General features: G+C 43.2%; 1 protein-coding gene across 4 annotated transcripts in view; it reads right to left on the bottom strand.

Annotated features, from left to right (window-relative positions):
* slit1a (slit homolog 1a (Drosophila)) overlaps nt 1-25848 on the bottom strand; it is a 110255-nt gene that overhangs the window by 81821 nt on the left and 2586 nt on the right. For all 4 annotated transcript variants that reach the window (XM_036126791.1, XM_012880471.3, XM_012880473.3 and 1 more), the window contains exons 2-4: nt 10230-10301; nt 7676-7747; nt 6410-6481 (exon numbers count right to left, since the gene is read on the bottom strand). In XM_036126791.1, coding sequence (XP_035982684.1) covers nt 6410-6481; nt 7676-7747; nt 10230-10301 — 216 coding nt within the window. The remainder of the gene's footprint in view (nt 1-6409; nt 6482-7675; nt 7748-10229; nt 10302-25848) is intronic.

Raw genomic sequence — 25848 nt, 5'->3', positions numbered from 1 at the left:
GGATGAGTTCTGGCCCAATCTACTCTGCAGAAACATTTTAATTAAGCCACGTTGGGGGGTGTTCTAGAATAAACTGACTGTTTAAGGTCATCCCACAGCATATCAGTCAGATTTAAGTCCAGACTTTGACTAGGCCATTCCTAAACCTTCTGCATGACCCAGTGAGTTTGAGCTTAAAGTCATAAACTAATCATCACAGATTCTGCGTCAAGATTTAGCAGAATAATTTCCCCACATTAAAACATCATCAAAAGGACTTTTGGCAAAATGTGAGACCGGTCTTTTGTGTTGTTTGTGGTCACCATTGGTTCTGACTTCTGAATCGCCCCATGGATGGTATTTGTTCCCGGTCTCTTGTTGAATCACAACCTCTAACAACAAGGGAGGCAGATGGAGCCTGCTGTTCTTTGGAACATAGAGTTCTTCTGCGACCTCCTGAATGAGTGGTAGATGTGCTCTTTGCATAATTTTGGTGGGCCAACCACGCTTGTAAAGGTTCCTAGGTTTGTCATTAGTTCTTGAATTTATGTAGATCAGGAAATTATGAGTTGCTTTGGAGATCCTTTAGCCTACTTTGTGTTTCTGAACAGATTTGATTCAAGCTATTTCTATGCTGGGAGCCATCAGCCATGGATGTAACTAGGGGAATTTCACCAAAACAAGTAAATAAATGTGTCATTTCCCCTCTTACAATTATACATTTTCACCCAGATTGGTTTAGATGTATGTTTTCCATTAATAGATTGAATCAATCATTTTTACTCATGCAATCTTTGTCTGACAGTAAAGTTTGTTTGATTATCTGAAACATACAAGTTTGACCAAAACAAGCTGCATCACAAATAAAAACCTTTAGAGGGAAAATACCTTTTCACAACACTCTAGACAGACAGACAAATCACAGTCATGAAATCAGGATGTCTGATGCTGATGGCACAGAAACCTCCTGATTGGGATGGGTTGCCATGGGGATGGCTGCCAAGTGGGGCCAAGAGTGTGTGTGCGTGTGTGTGTGTGTGTGGTGGTGGTGGTGGTGTGTGTGTGTTTGGGGGGGGGGGGGGGGTGCTAGAGAGACCTAGCGTGCCGAGGAAGGTCATTCATCAGCAGAGACAAAGAGAGGGAAATGACTAGCTTTAGCAGCTTGCCACTTACATGCACTAAGATGAACACACACCAGGAAAAATGTGTGGGTCCCCGGATAAATAGTCACTCCACAGCAGCTATTTCAAAGAAGGAAACATTCGCTCCATTTTTTTTTCTCAAATGTAGCCAAACACGAAATAATTACATTTCCAGCTACTGAAACACGGAGTGTTGGTTTACCTAAGCGAGGCTTCGGGCTAGTTTACCTGGAAAAAAGGGAAAATGCTATTTACTGACTGACAAGAGTCAAAAACAAGTGGCAACAGGCTTCTGTGGCAGAGAGATGATTTATAGGCTTAATGATAGCTCGCACTATTTATTCCAGACTTCCTTTTGACAAGTGTTGCTTTCTTCTCACACTGGGCTACCGGTCCCTAAGCATCGAGTGATCAACAAACACCAAACACAGCGTCTCTGCAGCACAAACACACGGGGAGCAGCTTTGCATCGACACATCGAAGCAGCTTTAATCTACACTCAAAGCCATATAAATAGTGTAATCCCCCCGTGCATCTGTGCATTAGCACGCAGAGATGCAATTAGAACGTTATTCGGTGTGTTTGAATTTAATTATTGTTATTTACATTTCACCACTCTCTCTCTCTCTCGTTCATTTTTGTGCGTCTCGTCCCGTGTTTCCCCGGGTATGTTTGGGGTTTGTGTACGCGGGGAAACATGTTGCCAGGCACTTCACCTGAATGTGAAAAATGAAGGAACCCAAAAGAAGGACGAGACACGCCCCCCGCTTGCGATCGTCTGCCAGGATTTCCTCAGCTCCCCCGTAGCGCAGGTACGACCACGCCCTCCCCGCCTCCCCGCTCCTCCTCTAATACCTCTCGGCGGAGATGTGCGAGGGAAATCCTCGCCCATTCAACCCCCTGACGTTATGTTAGACATCAAGGAGAGAAGCAATCTGATTTTGCTGCCTGTATGTTTTTGTTTGTGTCACCAAGAAGCAACACGGTAATCAAAAACCGCAAAGTACCTTTTTTTTCCTCCTCCTCCTCCCCCCGAGCTTCCATCCTGAGCAGCAAACAGATGCTATTCCCTGGGGCCAGCTATCAGGCTAACTGCTCTCCACTCCCCTCAGTCTGCTCACCTATGTCTCCCTTTCCCTCCATCCCGTGGTCCTTCCTTCCGCTAGCTCTCCCACAGCGAGGAGACACTAATTACAACCATAGATGAGCAGATTACAGATCTGAAGAGCAGTGGAAGTGGGATGAGGAGCAGTCAGTGGTGGTAAGACGTGTGTGGGGGGGGGGGGGGGGCAACAGGTTGTTAACAGTGATGAATGCAAGTCTATTTTCACTGTTATTGTTCTCGCCTGCCTCTCGCCTCCGCGCCACCTTTCCCATGCCTCCTAGTCGCTACCATCCATCACAGGCGGCTTTAACTAACTCTAACTATCTCCAATCATCTCTAATCAATTCCAATTATCTTTCCTCTGACCCTCATGCATCAGTGTCTCGGTATCTCTCGGGCTCAGGAAGAGGTGGAGAAGCGGGGCGGTGAATAGAGAGGTCTCACAACACAAAGCAGAAAACTCTGTAAGATTTACATCCTTTATGCGCAAGAGAGAAGAAAGAGCCCCAATACCCAAGGATTCACAGAACAGTTTCTCCGAAGGACTCATTCACAGAGGTGGTTGGTGCTGTTTTTTTTTTTTTATAAAAATAAGTGTTCTAGAAACCGCTTCACCAATTCTCCAGCTTTCCTTTGTAGCAAAAACTCATTACTCTGATAGCCTAATGACTGCACGGGAAGTATTTAAAAACTCCCTGCAAAACAACAACCCGCTGCTCATTTAACCAACCGCCTTTTATTAACACAGCAGCTTCTCCTTTAAAGTTTAATGAGAGAAACGATCTCATAATCCGCAAACCCATCATTCGTCTGCCCCCCATCTGCCCTTCTTTCTGTTTGTCATCTCAGCAGGAACAGCTATGAAAAATAGCTACTTTGTTACGCAACTTTTACTCAAAACCTTTCTTTTCTCTTCTTCTAGAATTGGCACAGATAAAGATACAGACAGCAAGGGTGTTAAAGCGTCTTCAGGAAAATAAAACATCGGGGGTTAGTCCATCACCTGAGGATACAGAGCTTTCAAATTAGCCTTTACTTGTCAGGATTACAAAGGCGTAACTCTTTGAACTAACGCAGAGATCGAGAGATGCAGACTCGAATTCACAGAGCCAATTTGTGGGCGACAAACGTCTGCAGCTCTAGGTTTGGTGTCCTTCTAATTTGAAACTTCTACAGCAGCTACTGGGCGCTGTGCTGACACAGTTTGCCTCCAATTAAAAGAGATATAGTTCCTGCTTTTAGCAGAGGAAAGAATACGCCATTTCATGCATGTTTACATGAATCACAACTGGGATAACTAGCGTCACATTCGCAAAGACCAAAGCTGCTTGGGGTATGCATGTTTTGTAAAAAAGGTGAATAAACGACAAACACCATCTGCTAAAAGCTGGTGGAAAGTTTGGTAAAAGAGGGAAAGCACACTCTGTTCCACTGCTCACATTGCAAAAAATAATTGTCCTATTTATAATCAATGTGATATTTTGCAAATATTTTTTTTCTGATCAAATGAATGATTTTTTTATTATTTTAAATTAAACTGTTGTTGCTTATTAAAACTCAGACCATAAGCAAATGATCGCAGAGTATCCCAACAGATGCTTCACATCCACAGGTCAGTTAACAGAACAATAGTCTATACATACTAGTTAAACAGCCTAGTTTAACTCTTTTTCTTATTCAGCCTAGTTTAAGTCTTATTTCTTTATCTCTAATCACTTCACCGGTCAGTTGTGTTTTTGACTGAGCAGAGGACAATAAAAGAAGCTTGATGAAAAAACAGCGAGACCATATCTTTCTTTTTAGCGTTGTAATTATCTTTTTTAAATGTTTTGTCCTGTTTATATTTGTCTTTGCTTTTCTTGTACTCACTACTTTTACTGGTATATTTTATCCGCATGGTGTTGTTCCTATTTTTATTATATGAATTCTTTTATTGACTGTAGCCCTTTGAGATTTCCTGTAAATGTAAGGTACATTACAAATATTTAAGAAATATCTAAACAATATCTTTCTCCAGAATGTAGCAGAAAGGCCAGTCCTTGGTTTATAATACAGAGCTGGATCGAGTGAAGGAGCTGAGCTGCAACAGCACAATCCTGTGGCTGCTGGCAGAGCATGCTGCTCCAGATGGACTAATCAGACTTTTTCAAGGCCATCCACTGGACTGAACAGGCCTTGGCCCGCTCTGTGTCTCATTCCTGTTAAAGAGATAACTTGGTGCAAGTCTCAAGACAGCCGTTTTGTACCTAAAGGAAGGAAACTGGCTAAATGTTTAAGCGGCTGGTTTTTGGCATAATGATGGGTGACAGGTAGAGTTGGTCGCAAGGAAGTGACAGATAGATTCAAGATGGTGTTAAACATCAAACCAAAGGACAAACAGATGGCGGGCCGAGGCATGGGTCATTGGTTAGTAGAGCAACTACGAAGGAGGGAGAGGGAAATGATTTTTCCAAGTCCCGATGTTTCATTATTCCCAGATGCTCCAGGTAATCTGAACTGAAATTGGAGCCAGAATGATCAACCGGTGGCAGGGACACCGATTATCCCAAAGAAAGGATAAAAACCCTGTGCCTTGCTGCAGAGGGGAATTAAGGTTTTAGCATTGCTGTGAGACTGTCTGCTGCAGGGTGAATAGGTGAAATGATGCGTGGGCGTTAAGGACAAACCCAAAACTGCTGCCCTCGTTCAAATGATGGAGTCCCCGTGTCCAATGAACTCTGAACATTTAATGTGGTCTCGCAAAAGTGTCTACATTTTGTTACGTTACAAAAGGCAAACTTTGATGTATTTTATTTGGATTATATCTGACTAAAATTGTACAAAGAAAGAAAACACATAGGTGGTTGTCTTATGTTTTTGCAAATAAATATATAATACAGTCAGTGTGGCATGCATATTTTTCAGCCCCCATATACTCTCAAGTCTTTTAAAGAGTATGTCTACAAGCTTTGCACATCTAGACTTGATTTCTGTCTACTCCTTCTTGTGAAATCGCTCTAGTTCAGAGAGATTGGGTAGGGAGCTTCCTATCCCAGTCTTGATTTAAGTCTGGAGTCAGTTCCACACGTTAATATGATTTGATCTATTCTAAACCATTCCTATCCAGATCTGGTTGTAATGTCAGGGTTACTGTCCGGCTAAAAGGTGAAGCTCCATCCCAGTCTCAAGCCTTTCTCAGCCTCAAACTGGTTTTCTTTTAGGAGTTTCCTGTATCTAGCTATTTCTTTCTTTCTTTCTTTATTTCTTTCTTTCTTTCTTTTCTCCCACCAATTCTGACTGGTTTTCCTGTCCCCGTTGAAGAAAAACATTCCCTCAGCCTCATGCTGCCACCCTCCTTTGTCGACTTGGGGGGAGATGGTTTGCTCAAAGTAATAAACTGCGATGGTTTTCCTCCACACATGGCATTTTGGATGAGGGACAAACAGTTTAATTGTGATTTCATCGGAGCCGAGCACCTTCTTGCCCATGTTTGCTGCTCCCTACACGGCTTGTGGTAAAATGAAAATAGGACTTCTTTAAACAAAGGCTTTCTTCTTGGCACGCTTATAAAAAGGCAAAATCTTAAATGTTCACAATTGCTTGTTAAATAATCCAACCTTGTTTAACTTCTGCTCAACTTTATTCATATAGGATTTTATTTAGGCGTATTATAATAAAAGCGGATGAGGACACTTGCATGTCACATGTTTGATATCACGTCACTTAAAATCCTTCTAAAATACATTGACGTTTATGTCTGTAATGAAAAAAAAATGTTTCATACAGGGGATTGCAAGGCACTGTTTGTCCCTTAGCTTATGTCCACCTAGTTTCCTGTTACCATAAATGACCACGGAGATGGATGGAGAACACAGAAGAAAAACTGCAAATGATTCAGCAGGAAGGACCGGCGATGCGCGAAGAACAGCTCGGTTTGTCTTAATAAGACCTGACACACTAATAACTCTCCGTGAGGCTCGCTGTTCCTTCCAGCGAGTGTAACCAAATCCTAATTGTTATTTAACAGCGTTTAAACCGAATCAAACCATAGCCAACATTCGGCAGGTTTACGTCTCAGAACAACCGCGGGGGTTGTGTTGCACAGAAAAGACAAGAGAGAGGGACGGCGAGCGTGCTGATAGATATGAGAAAGTAAGCCTACAACTAATGTGAGATTTAAAAGAAAAGCTCTGGAGGTACTTACAGCCGAGACAGGCCGGGGTTCTTCTGAAACAGCAGCTCCGGAAGCTGCTGCAGTTGATTACGGTTCAGCCGCCTGCGGCAGGAAAAGACAGGGTCAGTCCGTGAAGTCTGCATGCGTCTTCATAGGTGTGTAGGCTGTGAACAATTTCATCTAGGTGCCGTGGAATCGGCTTTGCTACAGGCTATTGTGTTTCTGCCCGCTCTGAATGTCACATAAAAAGCCAACAGAGGCTTCAGGGGAATTAAACAGACAGGAACAGTGCCATAAATTTGTCCGATTGCGCTCCTTGTGGAATCCAGGGCTTCGACCGGCTTTCAGAGAAGAACAGAAAGCCTGATTTACATCCGCCGTGTATTTAAACATGAACACGTTTTTTTTTTATCTGAAGCAATCTGTCTAAACAAACGAGAGGGATGAGTGATTTTAAGCTTGATAAAGAACCGACAGGCGATGGCAGCCAACAACAAACTCCTCGTGAAACAACTAACATCCAAGGCTGGCAGGCTGTATGCAAATACAACAATTAAGTCAATGAGAAACAGAGTGTTGCGAATCTTTTGGAAACCACAGCTCCCTCTCTCTAAAAGGCCCTTTGGAAGCACAAAGGAGTGAATTTATTGGCAGTGAGAGACTGCAAATGTGAAAGGCAGGCCGCTGCTGTGCCTTCAGACAAATTCAGACAGATGTTGGGACTTGTGCCCCTTACTGGATACACTGGAAAAAAAAAAAAACGTGTGGCCAGATGAAATATGGATTTTGTGAACAATACACATTAACGGTCTGCTGCTGCTGCTGCTGCGGCATTTACATTAAACGCTAGCTGATAGCTGCGAGTGAGTCTATAAAGTCGTCTGATGTTCAGGTTCACATGTGGGTAGAAGCGCTGCCTTACTAATGAGCTGGCTGAGGTGTGGTTGATGATGTTTGTCTGCGCGTTTTTTTTCCTGCAGCTTTACAAGCCGTCAAGGAGTACCGGTGCTGTCCAGATGAGCCGGGATTGCGGTGCGGTAGGTCTTTCAAGCCCACATGTCCCGCAGAGGGCATTCCTGCCGGGCAAAGCTAATAAAAAAACACTCCCAGCCCACACTGTACCCTCTCAGCACCATCCGACCACAGGGGATTGACAAGGGAGTGCCTCAGTCTTGACACAACTGGTGCCGGGTTTGCGCTGTTAATGTCATTACCAGAACATATACGTAGAAGGATGGGTCTTTCTGTAAAGAAACGCGCTTAGCCTGTTTATATATAACCCTAGGTAATACTCACAGCCGCTCCAGCTCCTTCATGTCATCGAAAGCTCCTCGCTCAATCACTGTAATCTGATTCTCCATCAGCTGTCTGCAGAAAAAGGACACACACACGTGAGCGTACTGATAAAAAGGCAAAGACGGGCTAAATCTTAGGCCGGTGAGACTTATAACTGTATACGTTTCAGCACGGCGCGCTCCACCTTTTTGCGCGTCTCTCAATCACCCGACACACAAACATTCGTGCCAGCGGTGTGGACTGAGGGCACAGTGTGGAATCTTGGCTGAGGAGCCACAGATAGCAGCCAGGAAAGTTTCCAAGGTGGTGCAGAAAGTGTGAGTCTGGGCGTTAGTGTGGTCTGTGGGGTGGGGTGGAGGTTGGGTGGTGAGGGGGGAGGGGGGGGGGGGTGTAGCAGTTTGGCTGGACACTAGACAAGACAGGAGGCCAAGGGGGGGTCAGAAACGGCTAGGTGAGCGTCACAGTCTTTACAAGTGGCCCAAATAAGGGAAAGTATGATGTGTGTCTGTGTCAGAGTTTGCAGACATTGCAAGCCTATTGCTCATTGGCCATAAGCAGATGAATAAACGCAAGAATATTTCTCACAACCCAAAGCTGTGGGGGCTTTAAATAATTAATTTGGCTCCTTGCCCTGGGTGCTTCTGTGTGAGAGGACAGCATAAGCACTCGGATTTTAAAGAACCAAAAAGCTTTCTTTGGCTTACTGGCATGTCCAGTCAGTTCGGAGCAGAAGTGGGAGTTAACACCCCCCCCCCCCCCACCCCCACCCCCTGCCGCCCCCGTATACAATGTAATGGAAAAAGGACTAAATGTAAACATCTTTTTTCACTTCATAGCTGAAATCAAACCTGCAACCTTTAAAAGACAATCAAACTTACAATTCCACAACAACGTACCTTCATCATGTGGACAAAGCCCAACATATACATACATTTATGTAATGTAAATTAAAATCTTTTATATTTTCATACCCCGGGCAGATTCCGGTTTTGACTTGAAACTGATAGACAGTCCTCCTATAGGTAAATTATTTGTATGGGCTGCATACGGATAAAGTTGCTGAGGGTGGCATACAAGGACTCTCTTTTGCAAGCAGCCACACTTTCTGTCCTACGTTGCCAGAGCCGATGCACACAGAGGAGGACTGGATAGTGTTTTGAAGTGCTACAATAACACTCTGTCAGGAAGGAGCAAAAGTTGTCCAGCAGGACACTTATAAGCAACAAGACCTTCCCTTCATTACATATACAACGGCTCTGTTGAAGGCAACCTCTCCTGTCTCCCGTGAGCACCGCAGCGCACTGTAACTCGGCAGTCCAGGCTTCCTCCCAATCGAATATAAATGCTAATCACTGTTCACACTCCATAAACATGGAGAGAAAAGTGCATTTCACCTCATATCTCTTTCTCATGAATTTAAATGGAACTGGGAAGGAAAACTGGCGAGCACTTTTGTGATGAGAAAACTTTCTTTTTTTTTTTTCTTTTTTTTTTAGAGGATAGCCTGAGGGCAACTTTTTCGCCTCCATTGTTCTGGTTTCTCTCACAGAGACTTTGCTTGCTTAGAGCAGCCAAAACGTCCAGCGTCAAATGAGAGGACATAAATCACCTCCGTTGATTTTAGCCTAACAAACCAGATGGCAGCTGACTGTAAAGATAAACCTCTGTTCTTGTTTTGTTTTCCCTTTCAGACGGTTTCTCAAGGGCCAGCGGGATCCTGCTGGGATCCCAGAGAAACAATCCAGACGGCCACGCATCTACAGGTTCAGTCCACGCTCAGTGTGGATTGTACGCATGGTTCCCGGGAAGGGTGAGAGAGTCCGAGCTCAAGGAACCTCGTGCTCTGGCAAGGAGCGCCTCCAAACTTGCTGGTGACAAGTTGGCAACATCAAGGTATTTAACCTCCACACAAAAAGGAAGCAGAAAAAGATACACAAGAGGGGAAGGAGGCGATGAGGGGGGGGGATGGGGCAAGTTGTGACAAGGAGTGAAACTTTTCCAGCTTTGCAGGGCAAGTAGGAATTATGCTCAGCTCATGTTACTTTTAAAACATGTTCAGGTCTACACAGCTTCCCTTTACGGAGCGTTTTTAACACCTAAGGCATTACTACCAAGCTTGTGCACACCATGTAGTCATAGAGACACTTTTATAGCTACTTTATTACATGAAATCAGAAGTGCTTTGTAATTATACCGCAGAGAGAGTCAATGACTTCACCTGAATGTGCTAACCGGGCTGAGAGCCTATTTAGGAGCGCCGCCGGTGTCGATATTGAAGCAAAGTCAGTGTGCGTGTGTACAATAGGTGCTGCTAAAATAAGCAGAGAAGTCCATTACATCGCTAGTTGGAGTTACTCCGTAGCTTAATGTACTTCTGAGTGGGACTCTTGACGAAAGCATTGCCACTTCACTGGGTTTATGCTAATCTGAGCAGAAAGTGTGACGAACTGCGAAGTGAAGGGTTACATACAGCTCAGGCACGCATGAATAGATAAACAGTGACACACAGTTAAACATCTCATCATTACACGTGAACACAAAGGTAACTGCTTACAGCACTCTGAGGTACTTCAGGCCAGCAAAGTCACTCTTGGTGATGCGTGTGAGGTTGTTTCCGTTCAGCTCCCTGCAAAGATAGACATGCAAACATGGATTAATAATTCATCTCTTCTCTCTTACTGGACTTGCATAACCTGGGGACTAAAGGAACATAAAGCTGCATGGAGGGACCTTGGACTTTTGATACATGATGCACAATGCTAGCAGATGCAGCTGCACACTACGCACACATACAAAGGGAGCTTAGTTCTTCAGCACAGCATACACCACTACATGTACAGTGTGTTTATCTAAGTCTAGGTCAATTCCCAAGTCTCTGAGGGGCAAGTCCAAGTCATATCTCTCATTTTTGACGGACTGAAGGGTGCGTTCCACCCTTCAGCCTACGTGGGAAATCTTACTCCTGGGTGTTGAAGAGGAGGCTCCACCTGATTGTTGAACCTCAGACCCAGGAGGAGCAATGCGGCTTTCGTCCAGGCCGTGGAACAGTGGACCAGATCTTTATCCTCATGGAATTGCTGAGGAGATCATGGCTGTGGTGCTCATGGACAGGATCTAGAAGCGTGGTCATGGAGAGGAGAGGAAAGGGTCTTGTTTGGGAATCTCGGAATCACATCTTTGTTTTTTTTTTTTGTTTTTTGCGAATTATGTGGTTCTGTTGGCTTCCTCGAGCCATAACCTCCTGCATGCACTGGTGCAGTTCGCTGCTGAGCGTAAGGCGGTCAGGAGGAGAGTCAGCTCCTCTAAGGAAAAATGTAGATTGCCCCCTCTGGGTTGGGGGTCTGTGCCTCAAGTGGAGGAGTTTAAGCATTGTGGTGTCTTGTTCACGAGTGATAGTAGGATGGACCAAGAGATGGACAGATGGATTAGGGCTGGATCTCCAGTAAGGCTTGTGCTGCTCTAGTCTGTTGGAGTGAAGAAAGAGCTGAGCCAAAAGCTATCGATTTACCAGTCCGTCTATATTCCAACCCTCACCTATAGTCATAAGGTATGGATCATGACTGAAAGGATGAGATCCCGGATACAAGCAGCTGAAATTAGCTTCCTCTGGAGAGTAGTGAGACTCAGCCTTAGCTAGGGTGAGGAGCTCTGCTATCTGGGGGGAGCTCAAAGTAAAGCTGTTGCTTCTCTGCATCAAAAGGAGCCAGTGGAGGTGGTTTGGGTGACTCCTTTTTGAGGGTTTTTCTGGCCACTTTGCACTGGTAGAAGACCTCGGGGAAGACCCAGAACTTTCTGGAGGGACTATATGTATCCCCTCCGCCCTGGGAATGCCCTGGGGTCCTCCATAATGAGCTGGGGGATGTCACTGGGAAAGATAATGTCTGGGTTTCTCTCCTGGACCTGTTGCCCCCATGACCCGATCTTTAACAAGTCAAGCTGCAAATCTTTGAGCAGCAAATCCAAGTTAAGTGCCAAACATTTGAAGAACAAGTCAAAGTCATGTCTGAAAGAAACAAGTCGAGTACCACATATTTGAAAGAAAAATCTAAGATAAGATCAGTTTTTTGGGGCCAAGTCCAAGTAAAATCCCAAGCTTTTGATGGGTGAGTTTAAATCTAAACCCAACTCTTAGAGGGACAGACAAGTCAAGCCCCTTTGGGGCTTCACTTTGGGGGGGGGGGGGGGGCAAGTCTACCTAAGTCAAGCAACAAATATCTGAGAAGCAAACACAAGTCAGTTCTCGAGTCTTTGAGGGCTGTCCAAATCAAGGACTGGGTTTTTGAAGGCTGAGACCAAGTAAAGTCTGAATTTTTTGCTAGTTTCACTTCAGGCACCAACTGCTCTGCGTAAAACAGATTAGCCGTGGATTATAAATTCAAATTGTGTCCAATTTTATCCTTTGACTTAATTTAACATAGCAATATCTAAAATAACTTATTAAAGCAAACATATTTACCACAAAAGGAATACAGATATGCATGGAGCAAAGTCTTTAGTCTTTAGAGCAAAAATCTGAGTTTGTACTCTGTTTTTCTGGCTTAATTACGATCAGACTCAAGTCCCCATCTCTGACTAAGGCTATAATCTAAAAGGAGAAAGTTGATGTTTTTTTATGAAACGTAATGTCAAATGTACCATACATTTCTGGGCCGACTGTAGAAGGTGAAGTTAAAGGGAAGTTCAAGCCTAGTTCTAATTCCATTGGGAAACATTAAGCAGTGCTGTTAAAAGGAGGCCACATTTAAACTGCCTGGGTGCCTTTTTATTCCACATCTACCACCAGCACACACACACACACACACACACACACACACACCCTCAAACACTCCCTGCTTTCTATCCACCATGTCCTTCTACAATTGCCGGGGATTAGCAGGAGCCAGCGGAGGGGATTTGAGTGGGGCTGCAAGGCCAGAAAGCTAAGTGCTGCGGATATAATTGAGCAACCTCCCTGCTGAGAGCTAACCATCACTGCAAAAAAGAGGGACAAAATAACAACATAATCGGAAAACAAAGATTTTTAATTGACTTGTGATTTCCATTGTTAGACAGGTAATTCCAAAAAGTACTGCAAATGCAGCCACTGACAAAACAGTTGAGCACCCAGAAACTTAACTCTTGTCAATTTCACGCTGAGCGTCATCATGCTGCTATTACACACTTAGTAGTAGGCCGGATTTTTATTAAACACGTGGGGGGAAAGCACGCAAACCATAATGAAACAAATTTTAAAAAGTGCAGAGTTTCTCACTTTGACGCAGTTTGTAAGTATAATGTCTCCACCCTTCTCTGAACCCCCCAAACCCACTCTCCAAAAGAAAAATCTGGCTTGAAAATCTACACTGAAGCACAGGTCTCTCTCCCTCAGTCACTTTCTCGTCTAATGACCACTCGAGGGACTGTAGCGCTATGCAGCACGAAAGAAAACGGTCATTACTGACAGATGGTGCATGCATGTGCACACAAGCATGTGTGTGTGTGTGTGTGTGCTTTATATATATATATATATATATATATATATATATATATATATATATATATATATATATGCAGGTGCATTGATAGGCAGAGTAACACTGCCACGGAAAAATAAATAACGGACTGGGCTTCATTAGCTTGGGTTTCGGCACACACATGTGGTGCTCATTACAGGTGCTTACGCAGATAGACACACACAGATACACAGTCTTCGGGATTTCCAGTGTCTTATCTTCAGGGTGGTCATTCCTGACGAGACCCGGAGGACATTTAAACAGAGGAAGATTGAAGATGAGGAAGAGAGAAAGAGAGAGAGAGAGAGAGAGAGAGAGAGCGAGAGGGGAGGTTTTGTATATGTGGAAAAATTACTCACACGTAAACAACAAAAACCTTCTCTACTTTCAGCAATTAGGCTTGTTTTGCATTACTCTACAGATGACTTATAAAACTGTTATGCTTGTGCTGTTGCAATCTGTAGACCAAACAAAACAACCTGTTCTGAGACAGTGCGTTCTTTAAGCATGTCCAGGAAGGCTGCACGATTTGGACATTGCTTTGATGTCTCAAACACTTTGACGGTAGGACCACGGAATACAAAACAACAAACACTACATTAAAAGAGATATTCTGCTGATATTCTGTTAAAAGAAAACAAGAGGTTAAAACATCTCTCGGCATATTCACTTAGAATAAATTCAGGTTTTGTGAGAGATCCTGGAGGCTATTCTGGTAAGGGCCAAAACATCAATGGACTTCAGCGTCTCAAAACAACTCCAAACTCTAAAACATCACAGCGTGTTTGCAAGTACTACTTTATGAACCTTTAAACCATCGTCACATTTGCTGGTGAAGATTCTCAGTCATTCAAGTCATGATCATTCCAAAAAAAAAGGCAAAAAAACAAAACAACTGGACCTTTTTCCAAAGTTTGAAGATGTTAAAGATGTAACTCTTTTGGAGTGGTGATCTACTTAGAAGCTGATGATTATTAGCGCTGGAAATGGAGGAAGAAGGTGGTGGATGTGATCTTCCTGTTTTAAACGCGTACTGAGAATGCAACATTTAAAACATTTGCAAGTAAGACTCAGGGTACAGGGATTCAAAAAGCTATAGTGTTATAACACTTCAATTGTAGAGCACTTTATAGCTTTTTTTTTAATAAATCACTTTTTTAAGTTATTACTAAAACCAGTAACTCAAAAACTGCTCAATGCAAACATGACGAGTGTTAGGAGGTTCATAAAACAGCGTTTGCATAAACCACTGTGACGTTCTTGTTTTAGAGTTGAGTTGATTTGCTTTGGTCTTGGTCCCCACTGGATCAGGATTTACACTAAGTGATGATGCTATAAGAATGATCAACTATATGTAATATATTAACTCCTTGTATATGTTTAAAACCTGGACTATCACTTTAAACACACAGAAGTGTGATGCAGAAGTAATAAGAGTAAAAAAAGCTATAAAACAGTTTTTGGTCTTTAAATCGAAGCATTGGTGGCTCGTCATTGAAATCATCAGTCAGTTGTTGTGTTTTGAGTTGTTTAAGATATGCTCTGGAATTGGCCTGAGTAGCTGATGGTCCTCTGACCATCTTCCTGATTTTCCAAACTAAGATCGGTGTCTGTTGCAAGTACGTCACGGATATCTACTCCATAAAAGTCTACTCTCTAAAAACGCAAGCGATCCCTTTAGGGATTGGCCGCTTAAATTCACCTAAACAACTCTGATATGTATTATTTCTTACAATTCCTTACTGTTATATCAGATGGTTATTTTGCTTTCAGGGTTTTTTTCACAGAAGAAGCTTTCAGGTGGCGCAACGCTTTCTAGCTCAATTTCCTCTGCTTCTGTGCACATAATGGCAAAATGCAAATGCGACATTGGTTTAAAGGTTCATATAGTAGAGTTAGCAAAAAACACAGAGATGTTTGTGACATTGAGGGATTTTAAGGCTGTAAAAGTCCACTTTAGTCTTGGCTTCTACAAGACTAGCCATTGGCGTGTGCCTTCAGGACTAACTACTAATCTAGATTTATACTAAATGAAAATATCTGAAAGTTATCAGATGCAGTTATGTTATTTATACCCATCTAAGAAAATCTCCAACATTTCTGAACCATTCCTTGAATCGAAAAAGTTTGAAGAATAAGAACTTCAGGCATGCACGCGCTCTGCTTACTTCAGCAGGGTTTATCTCTGTGTTTATTCTCCAACTAAATAGAAGCAAAGTATGCCAAACTCATACACAATGTTTCAAAGGACAAATGTGCTATTAGTTACAGAATTGGTCACTGCTGTTTTTTTTTTTTTTTTCTTTTCCAAATCAAAGGAAGCCAAGCCAAAACGTCTGGCATCGCAGTAAAGGCACGTCAACCTATTTCGTAGACACATGTTTTTTTTTAATTTTTTTTTTACTCTAACTCTGGACAGACTTTTGCATGATAGTACCGCAGTATTACTTTAGAGCCTGAAAATTATTAACTATCATTCCAAATTCCTACAGCGAAGGATTTCCACCTCCGACTGCTTCACTCAAATCCATCCCATCCTCTGGAAACCTCTGGCAGGGAGAATTCCCACTGCTGACACACTTCCTAGGGAGAGTTTGGATTTATGACATCACTATCCTAATCCCTCTTCATCTTCCACACCGAGCTGATTGATGCTGGTGAATTTTTCCTGGTGCAACTTCCCCCCGGGTGGACACAGGGCAGCTTTACTCCGCTACTATAGATGTCTATAACTCAAAGGGGGCTCTGAGCGCTGCTACAGTACTGAAAAACCCATTAGGTTTATTTGTGCCAGCTGCCGGGAGTCCTGCGCAGAGCCTGGTTATGGACCTGTTTCGAATTGAGCTGCGCAAAAATGAAAGACTAGTGTAAGGAAGGTAGAAAGAGTTTATAACAGGCAGAATGAGCTAATGTGCCGTGCTTTGAGGAAGGGATATAACTTAAACACACAAACTTGGAAAATACGCGAAGCCTTATTTTTAACGGGGTCTCTGAGTACACTTTAGCTCCTTATCCTGTTGTTAACTCAGCGCACAGCTGTGTTCAATTAATGGTAATTAGCATGCAGTTAATCAGCACTCTAATTAAGATGCACATCACTAAAGCTCAAAAAAAAGAAAACTACTCCAGCAAAGTTTTTATTTTATTTTTAAATATCCTGATAAAATCCAAAATAACGCGTTCTTTTTCTCACATCAAACAAGTGCAACGCTGGGTTATGACTGAATGAGGGCCATGAGGACAAAGTAGCAAACATTTATCATTTATTTAGTCAATTTAAAAAAAAAAAAATCCTAACTGGGACTTTACATCAGGTACGTGTGACTGTGCAAAAGACGGTCAAAGCTATTTTTCTCCAGCAGAGATTCAGATAACACTGGTGGTACTCGGGCTGGCTTCAGAGGTAAGGAGAAGAATATTTGGTATCTATGATGCACAACATATACAGATAAAACCTGATGTTTCCAAACAATGAATAAAAAGACACATGATCCTTTTTTCTTGCATTCAGGAATTAAATAAGGCAAAAAAAAAGAATCCTGTTTGAGGTCAGTTATGATGACAAAATTATTTCTATTTGCTACGTACAAAAATTAGTTATAACCTTAAGAAATATTTCTATTGGAGAATTTTGTATCACCTTTTTCAAGTTATTAAGTTTTATACACACTAAGATAACTATGTCTTTAAACAATTTATGGTAATGGAGGTGCCATGGTGTTGTACGGTTCTGATAGGATAAATAATAGAGTTTATTGGAGGCACAATTCAGAGTATAATATCAAGTCAGTTACATTTCTGGAGTGTTGATCTGGTCACTTCAGTAGTAGAGGGGATTGTTAATTGGCATAGGGTGTTCTGGTGTTAATGAAATAAACAACAGGTTTACTAAAAGGGAAATGACAAGACAACCCAAAAAAAACAGGTATGGTGTAGCAGGTGGAGGCAACAGACATTTCTCCTCCTCCTCATTTGTTTTGTTTTGAATGCTCTTCAGTAGTTGTGCTTTTGACCAGGGTCAGTGTCACTACTGGCAGCATCAGACGAAACCTGGACCTCTACAGAAGTTGCACAGGCAGCCCAACTCCACCAGGATGGCACATCAATACATGCCGTCGCCAGAACGTTTGCTGTGGGTCCTTAAGAGCATGGAGGAGACTCCAGGAGATGGGCAGCTACTCTGGAGGGCTGGGCAGGGCCGCCAGATGTCCTTAACCCATCAGCAGGACCAGTATGTGCTTCTTTGTGCAAGGAGGAACAGAGTGCGTACTGCCAGAGCCCTACGAATGGACCTCCAGCGGGCCAGTGGTGCTCTAACCAAACCCTTGGAAACTGCCTTCCTGAGGGAGGTCTAAAGGTCTGACATCCTCTAGTAGGCCCTGTGCTCACTGCCCACCTGGCACCGCGGAGCTCAACTGGCATTTGCCAGAGAACACAGAAAATGGCCGGTTCAGTTCTGGCATCCTGTTCTTTTTCACGGATGGGAGCAGGTTCACCCTGAGCTCATATGACAGACATTAAAGGGTCTGGAGGAGCTGCGGTGAACGTTATGCTCCTGCAACATTGCTCAGCGTGATCAGTTGGGTGGTGGATCCGTGTTGGTCTGGGGAGGCATATCCATGGTGCAGTTGCTTCAGTGACATTTCAGCAAAATGGACCAAGGACAGCCAGCAGGATTGTGTTATTTCTAGTTGAGAATTAGGTGTATTTAATGTATTTGTGTGTCAAAATAATCACCGCTGTTCCTTTTTCCTGGGACTATATCGTCAATAAAAAGAAAATTCCTTTGTTCCGTTGTTTTTTTTTTGTTTGCCTTCAGCTTGGAAACAAGACCGTGAAACGTTCTCAGTCTTTCAGGTCAAAGTTGTTTCAGACTCTAAACAAGGCCATCGAGGGAAGATTATGTCTATGCATTCTGCCCAACCTTCTCTGATAGTACATCTAACGGTCACATTCAGGTGCCTAATTTTTTTTCTAAGCTGTCTTTCTGCCACAAACGGCAAAAGAACATTTGTCCTGAACAGCTTTAGCCTAGCAGGAAATAGAGAAACCTGCTGATTGAGGAATGGTGGCAAGGCGCTCTCCAAACTGCACGCTGTGGAAACAATCTGATAACGAGAACCCCGAGGCTGTACAACGTAAAACACGGATGCCCATTAATCACAACTACAGGCTAATATCGCCGTTTGAGCAACAGACCGGCGACCAGCCTCCCCCCCGATGAACGAACATGCGGAGAAGCTGCAAACAAGCAAAACATTTCTCCTCCAGATTGGACGGCATATGGAGGTGACAGCCATGAAACGCACAGGTGGGCAAGAGAGCAGGGAAGCAATGTAGTCACTAAGAAATGGAGAGAAGACCTAGCAACTCTGACAGGTTTGTTAGCTGTCTGAAAGTGACGGTGTGTAGCAGTGTGGTCGAGTGTTGCGAGTAAAACCAAGGAGAGCTGCAAAAAGCTGACAGACTGTCTGGGAAATGTCAGCAGAGGGATGAAGTCTCTCTAGAGCTGCTGGAGACGGTGGCCTACATACCAGCTGAGCAGACATGCTTTGGAATCAGTCGGCTCCATATGATGTTGTCATACTGTGCTCGCAAAAGTATTCACACCGCTTGAACTCGTTCTGTATTGTTGCTACATTGCAACCACACGTATGATGGGCATAAACAAACAAGTGCAACTGTGATTACTGATAAATAAAAATCTAAAAAGTGCGGTCGGCCTTTGTGTTTACATTATCTCACAAAGGTTAGTACACCCCTCACATTTTTTGCCAATATTTTATTATAGCTTTTCATGGGTTAATACTGAAGACAGGACATACACCGTGAAATAGTCAGTGTACAGCTAGTATAATAGTGTAAATTTGCTGTCAACTCGCTGTTATTGTTTAAAGCATTGAGTGTGTGTGTGTGTGTGTGTGGGGGGGGGGGCACACCATAAACTGTACACTGCATCAAGTTGGTCGTCTGTCGTCCCAGAAGGAACTCTATCCTGAAGATGATGCAAAAGAAAGCCCACAAACAGTTTGCAAGGGCATGGATTACTGGAATCATGTCCTGCGGTGCAAATCACCCTGAACATATCCCCCCAAGAAAAAACATGATACTGGCAGCATAATGCTGTGGGAAAACTTTTCTTCTGCAGAGAGACAGAAGCTTGTCAGAGTTAATGGGAAAATAAAGGGAACTAAATAAAGGACAACCAAGGGGCTGCAAAATGTCCATGTTCCAGTAGGACAATGAGTAGAGCAGAGCTAAAACGATCGCAGCTATTAACAAAACAGATTAGTGCGTTACAATTTCCAAGTCAAGAGCTTGAACTATATTTGTAATGAAGAGTAGGCTAAAAATGTATTTTCTGGTTGGCGCTGGATTTTACCAAGTGACTATGGAGAAAAGGGGGATAATCACAAAAGCAGAGCAGACTTGTTAGATTTTTTTTTATTTGCAAAGTATTTCGTAAACCGTGTATCTTTCTCTTCTTTCCTCTTGACAGTTATGCGTTGCTTTCTTTTGGTCTATCACATACAATTAATTCACTGAAGTGTGTGGTTGTAACTTTATGAGAGAGAGAGAAAGAAAGAAAGAAAGAAAGAAAGAAAGAAAGAAAGAAAGAAAGAAAGAAAGAAAGAAAGAAAGAAAGAAAGAAAGAAAGAAAGAAAGAAAGAAAGAAAGATAAACCCACAGTGGCCACAATGTTTAACCTTACTGGAACACTTCTATCCACACTGAGAGGTCAGATTTCTGCTCGGCTCGGGCAAAAAACATCTCTCTCCATTGACATGTGGTTTTCAGACAAGCAGTTAATGCCGTCAACTGTACATTTTTACTGCGTGTGTGTGTGTGTGTTGATAATTATATAAGTGCACTTGTGTGCGCGGTGGCTGTCTGAGTGTGTTTTCCTCACTCGTGGGCTCCTCAAGGCCTATTTACAGTTTTCATTCTGCTCAGTCAGGCCTCAGGAGCAAGATTACTGATAGGAAAGTTAAACATCAAGTAGATCGCTCACAGAAACACACACACACACACTGTTCTTTCTCACAGCCCCGACCACCGTGGGGTGCTCTCCGTCCTGTAGCGGCTTTCTCCCTGTATAAACACCGACCGGTACAAATGCATCTGTTTATAAGGAATATAAAAATAATTCATGGTGCAAAAAAAAAAAAAAAAACAAGAAATAGGAATGGCAGAAACAAACGGGACGAGGAAAAAAAAGCAAAAGACAGGAGAAACAGAGGCGGCTGATCAACCTTGTTTAGGTTAAAGGGAAATCAATTAAACATCTGTTCCTATATGCGGTGCTGCTACAGAAGGGGAGGGAGAACACACACGTACGAGACGCTGCAGCGAGGGCCTGCACTGAAGGTCCTTTCATGGTCCATGGTGTATCTGTAGTTTGTTCAGCCACAGACTTTGAGGTTCTGTTGTGGCGTTTCATTCTGTATGAAGGCGTTTAGGCCGTATGAACGTGCACTCTGACTGTGAGAGGGGATCGTGTGGATAAAACATCTGTGCTCGGCCGCGTCTGTTGCGTTTCATTAGAAGGCAGGCAGAGAACTGGGGAAACATTTGCCTCACAAATGTTCATTGACAACTGGTAATTTGATTTATGCTTGGTCTGAGCCAGAGTCTTTCTGTTGGTCCCTTTGAACAGAGAGCCCATGGGTGTCGCCTCCCACAGAGCCCGCTGATAGCAGCGTTTCACCTGCTCCGCACTGACAACCGCTCCACAGCTGGCAGATCACACCCTGCCTATCAATTTATCTCTCAATCCAGTTTAAGTAGCAGAGATCAAAGATAATTTAGTGACTGTTATTCAAACAGCTATGGATGGTCATCGTCGTCTGTCAAAGCTTGTGAGGTTTTGAAATGGGGTTCTGGGTAGTCACTATCAGCAAACAGTCCGGGTTAGGAAGAGTCAAGGTGTGGCTTTCTTGCTCAGTGGATTTCAATAATGCTGCTCAAATGTCTCCTAGTGTTTCAATACAACTCAGTTTATAACTCATGTGCTTAGAAATATGGTGACAACAGTTTGAGTTTTTTTTTTAGATTCATCAGGTCTGACCAGTGATCGACCGGTCGGAAACTCAGAAAAATCAGTAAACTCCTCATCTTAACCATTGTCAGCTCGCACTGGTAGCAGCGCTCCTCATAATGGGAGCTGTTACTGAAGGAAGGAGACTAAACGGTAGCCATCGAAAAAACTATTTAAAGGAAGATGTCAAGAGAAGTCTGTGGCTCATCCAGGCAGCAAGAGAGCGAGACTTTAGTCGGATAACAGAAAGGCTCTTTGGAATACAGCAAATGGGACTCTAGTTTATCCTTCTGAGTTTCCAAACCCCGTCCTTCATGGAGCCTTCTGGATTCAGAAATGTTGGCAAATCTCAGAGTTGAGGTAAGGATCTATATTCTCTAGAAAATAAACATGAAAACCACTGTTCTTGTAACACTAGCTACGCAAACCACACTATTAACTGAATATAAGATGATAAAGCCATTGCAAAATCAAGACACAGGAAATCTCACATCATCCATTAAATTTGATTAATGTATCTGTGGTTTATTTATACAAAATAAAATTGTAATAGTCATAAAAAATATAGTTTTGAAGGATAGTTTTTGCGGAGGGTCCGTGAAGATCGGTGTGTCTCAAGCTGGTACAAAAGTGCATTGCGATACATTGTGTGAAACATCATGGTGCGCGTTGATCCTGCTCTGCTTGTGATGCAAACGTAATGCGGATTAAAAATCTGTCAAACAGTTTTGGCTTGAAGCACCTCTCTGAAACAAGCCAGACTGTTAGCTGCATCGCTTCCTGAGGAACTTGTCCCCATTCCTCAACCTGAGATCAATCTGATTTCTGTTTGCTGCGGTTGAGTTACCGATGACGAGAAATAATTGCCAGAAATCACCTTTAGATTATAGCTTATTAGAGTTTTTTCCAGTTTGTGGAGAATATCCACGCATGAGCTTTCTTACCGACTCATGATGTAAAGTTAATGACTTTTGCTAATATCCTAACTCTAATTTACAGTAAAGTATACCAAACAAATCAAATTCCTCTGTAGTGCCGCCAACAATAAATAAACTTGTCTTAAGCACGAGTGCCTTGACAAGTGTGAAATGTAGATTACGACGACACATCTAGCCACTCTAGCATCTGAGTGTTTCGCTTACGCACGCTTTAACACACAGCCTCTCCCACCGTCCACTTTTTACTCTTTAGCTTATTGCCATCGCGCCAGTGGGGTTGCTGGTAAAGTGAGTCTTATGAGAAAAAATATATAAAGCAATCTAGGTGGATACTCAGAAATTCCCTTTTTACAGTCTGCTGAAAGGCGGCGAGTCCCCGGCAAAGCGAGGCAATCACACATGTGCTCCCCGACGTGCTCAGGCACATACATCATTCTGTATATATATGCGTGCCAGTCAAACAGATTTACACTCAAAAAATGTATACGCTGGGCTTGAAAGGTGATTTCTTTTTTTGGCAACGCTCGCACTTCTCGGCTGATAAGGTCATTTCTCAGGTTCTCCTGGGTGTCGTCAAACACATCCATAGAGAAGCTGTACTCATCTGGAGAGCAGGCGCCAGGGTGAGTGTGGACACGCACCAGCTGGCTTTGATGCTTAGCGGTCAGCCGTCGCTCTGCTTAGACAAGCAACAATCGGGCCGTACATGTAATGTTACGTGTAAAAAGGTGACTAAGTGCTCGGGTCAAATGCAAAATAAAAACAGTAGAGCGGCGGAGGATAAACCGTGACCTGGAGAGGCTACCTGAATATTGACACCGTATTCTGACAGGGAGAAGAAAAAAAGAAAAAAAAAAAAAAAAGCAGTGAACCTTGTTAAAATGGTAGAATATTAAGAAAGTTAGAGAACACAGAGGAAAAGAGGGCAGCCACCTGAGAACTGAACCGAGACGCTCACAGCTGTGCTGGAAAGCCGGTGAATTGAAGTGATCCGGTCCCAGGCCTGTAATCTCCCAATGATCCACTGTGCATAAACCTTCTCCTATTATGATCTTTATTCCAGGCATTCTCCCTCCTCACAGGATTATCAGCAATGAGAACGGATAAATTAGGCTGTGAAACGGAGCCTGAATAAGATTCTGTACTCGCCGGCGCAGGACCCTTCTTGCCCTCCGCAGTAAATACTGTAATCCTTTAATTTATTACTCCTCTGTTTAGTTCATCAGTTTAGTTTCCTTTCATCAGTGATTACCTCCTTTATGCTAACGCTTACCTCATTTCTCTGCTCCCCACCCTAGCCAGAGCTCGCAGGTACAGCGGGCCGGCTGTGTTCAGCCACGCCACGGTAAATTATGGATCAGCTGCCCGGTGAGCTGTCAGTCGTGCCGGCTCTGTGCTTTTGCCAAAAAACGCTGCGGGCGAAACCTGGCAAAAGCAATCCCACCTCCAATCCCTCAAAGCTATCAAAGCCACCGCGAGCCCCTCAACCAGCACTAAACCCCCCCCCCATGTGTTATCATCCAGCATTACTGATTCGCGGCACGCAGGCATATAAAACATATGGAGGCACATGCCCAAGTTTATGAATAAACAAAAGAAAACACGTGCATATGGTGCGCAGCCTCCGTCTCCTCTATTCTGGAAGAGCTCCAAGACGTCCTCTGATCTGAGAACAAGGTATTTTCTGGCCCGTAATAATCGTAGTTGATTTTTTTTTTCACAATTAGATGAAAGAATCTACATTCTTTAGGACTCATAAATCCTCTCATTCTGCACATCAACTCATTAACATTAATTACAGATGAGACAAACATTTGAGCTGAGCAGCTTGACTGTTGATGTGATATCTGTCAAACAAAAGGGCTCAGAGCGAGTCACTTTCATCAGCACTACAGATATTCTTTTGTTTGAGTCGGATTTCAGCGCGGTAGTCGAATCAATATGATATTCACCAGAATCAATCATTTAAAAGTCTAACTGCAAAATATGAAGAGAGCAGAGGGGGGGGGGGTGAAGTGACAAAATGATGCAAAGCGGAGGCGGAGGGGGACAAAGGGGCCGTAGACCCATATTTGGCAGAGAGTGGTTTTAACACCTGGAGCTCACAGTCTTATTACAGCCTCCGGTCTGACGAGCACAGGGGTCAGACCTGATCCAAACCCACACCGACAAGTGCAAATGGGATTTCTCTGTCTGTGTCAACAGCCTCCGTTCACACAGTGAACTCCACAAGCGCATACACTTTTTAGAAAAAAAAAAAAAACACGGTGCTTCCCTAAAAACAAGCATCATTCTCATTAAAACACATTTAGGAGCAGAACAGCCTGATAATTTGGGTGTGTTTCCAAAAACATTTATCTACCCTGGCTAGGTTTTCTTTCTTAGAGAGATTTTAATCTCAGTGGGACTTCCTGGTTAAATGTAGGCATAGGCGGTTCTAAACAGGGTCCAGTGCCCCTGTAGAACTGGTCGGTCCCCCTGTTATGGCCCCTGGACTGAAGTAATAAAACAAAATAAATCTCTTATGATGACATGTGCTGGAACAGAAATCGTAACTCGTTGATCCCCTTTAATTTTTATTTTAATAATCATTTTAAAATTAAAATGTTTCACTTTTAGCTTCAGCCGTTCTGAGACAGGATCACAGATTTCAGGGGTCTGCAACCGGCAGTTCCAGAGACACAAGTTGCTCTTTGGCTCTGTAGCTCACCTATTATATCAAACGGTTACATTTTGACCAGTTTTTCCTGGTTTAATTTGCTTTCAGTGCCCCCATGAAAAAAACATTGCCCTCCCCCCCTCCACTTTACAGTGGGCTGCAAATCTATTCACAACCATTGAACTTTTTATCGTTTTTTTTTTTTAGATTACGCCAATAAACATCACCATAGACTTTTCTTACAACAAAGATACAAAGTGAAGCATAATTGTAAAGTGAATTGTGTTAATTCACGGTTTTCAAAACCTTTTATCCAGGTGTGTTTTTTTTTTTTTTGCTGCTGGAAGGTGAAGCTTCACTCAGTTCTAAAGTGTTTTGCAGCCTCTGACAGGGTTCCCTCCAGTATGGCCCTACATTAGCTCCATCTATCTCCTCATCAATGCAGCTTCTATCATTTACACCAAAGAGTTGAATGAACTTCTGTCTCATATGTTTGTGGTATCCCCCACATGGCTTATGGCAAAGAAACAAGACTTATTTTGATCTTTTTTACTGCACCTCTTGAAATAAGGCCAGAATTGAGAAGAGCTTGACAAACGGTTCTCCTTTTGACAGATTCGCGCACCTGAGCGATGGATCTCTGTAGCTCCTCCAGAGTTACAATGGGCCTCTTGGCTGCTTCCTTGATTACTCCTCTCACTCCCCAGACTGTCATCCTAGGCAGTCGGCAAAACTCCTTCCATCTTCAGATGAAGGACTGAAGCTGTGAGATGCTCAAAACCTGAGATATTGTTTTAACCTTAACCCTGCTTCAAGCTTCGCCCACAACGTTATCTCTGAGGAGTATGGGTAGCCCTTGAGTCTTCATGATGCTGTTTGTTCACTGATGTTCTCCAACAAACCTCTGAGGCCGTCACAGAAAAGCCGTGTTCATACTGAGATTAAATTATCTACAACAGGACTCTAAGTGTTGGCCTTCTGAAGGCAATTGGTCAGAGTGAATTTTGTTCAGGTGCATCAAAGTAAACAGGGCTGGATTTAAATAG

This window comes from Fundulus heteroclitus, chromosome 22 (genome assembly GCF_011125445.2).
Source record: "Fundulus heteroclitus isolate FHET01 chromosome 22, MU-UCD_Fhet_4.1, whole genome shotgun sequence".
NCBI classification, from domain to species: domain Eukaryota; kingdom Metazoa; phylum Chordata; class Actinopteri; order Cyprinodontiformes; family Fundulidae; genus Fundulus; species Fundulus heteroclitus.
Note: the sequence above shows the minus strand (reverse complement) of the source record. Positions and strands in the feature narration are given on the sequence as shown.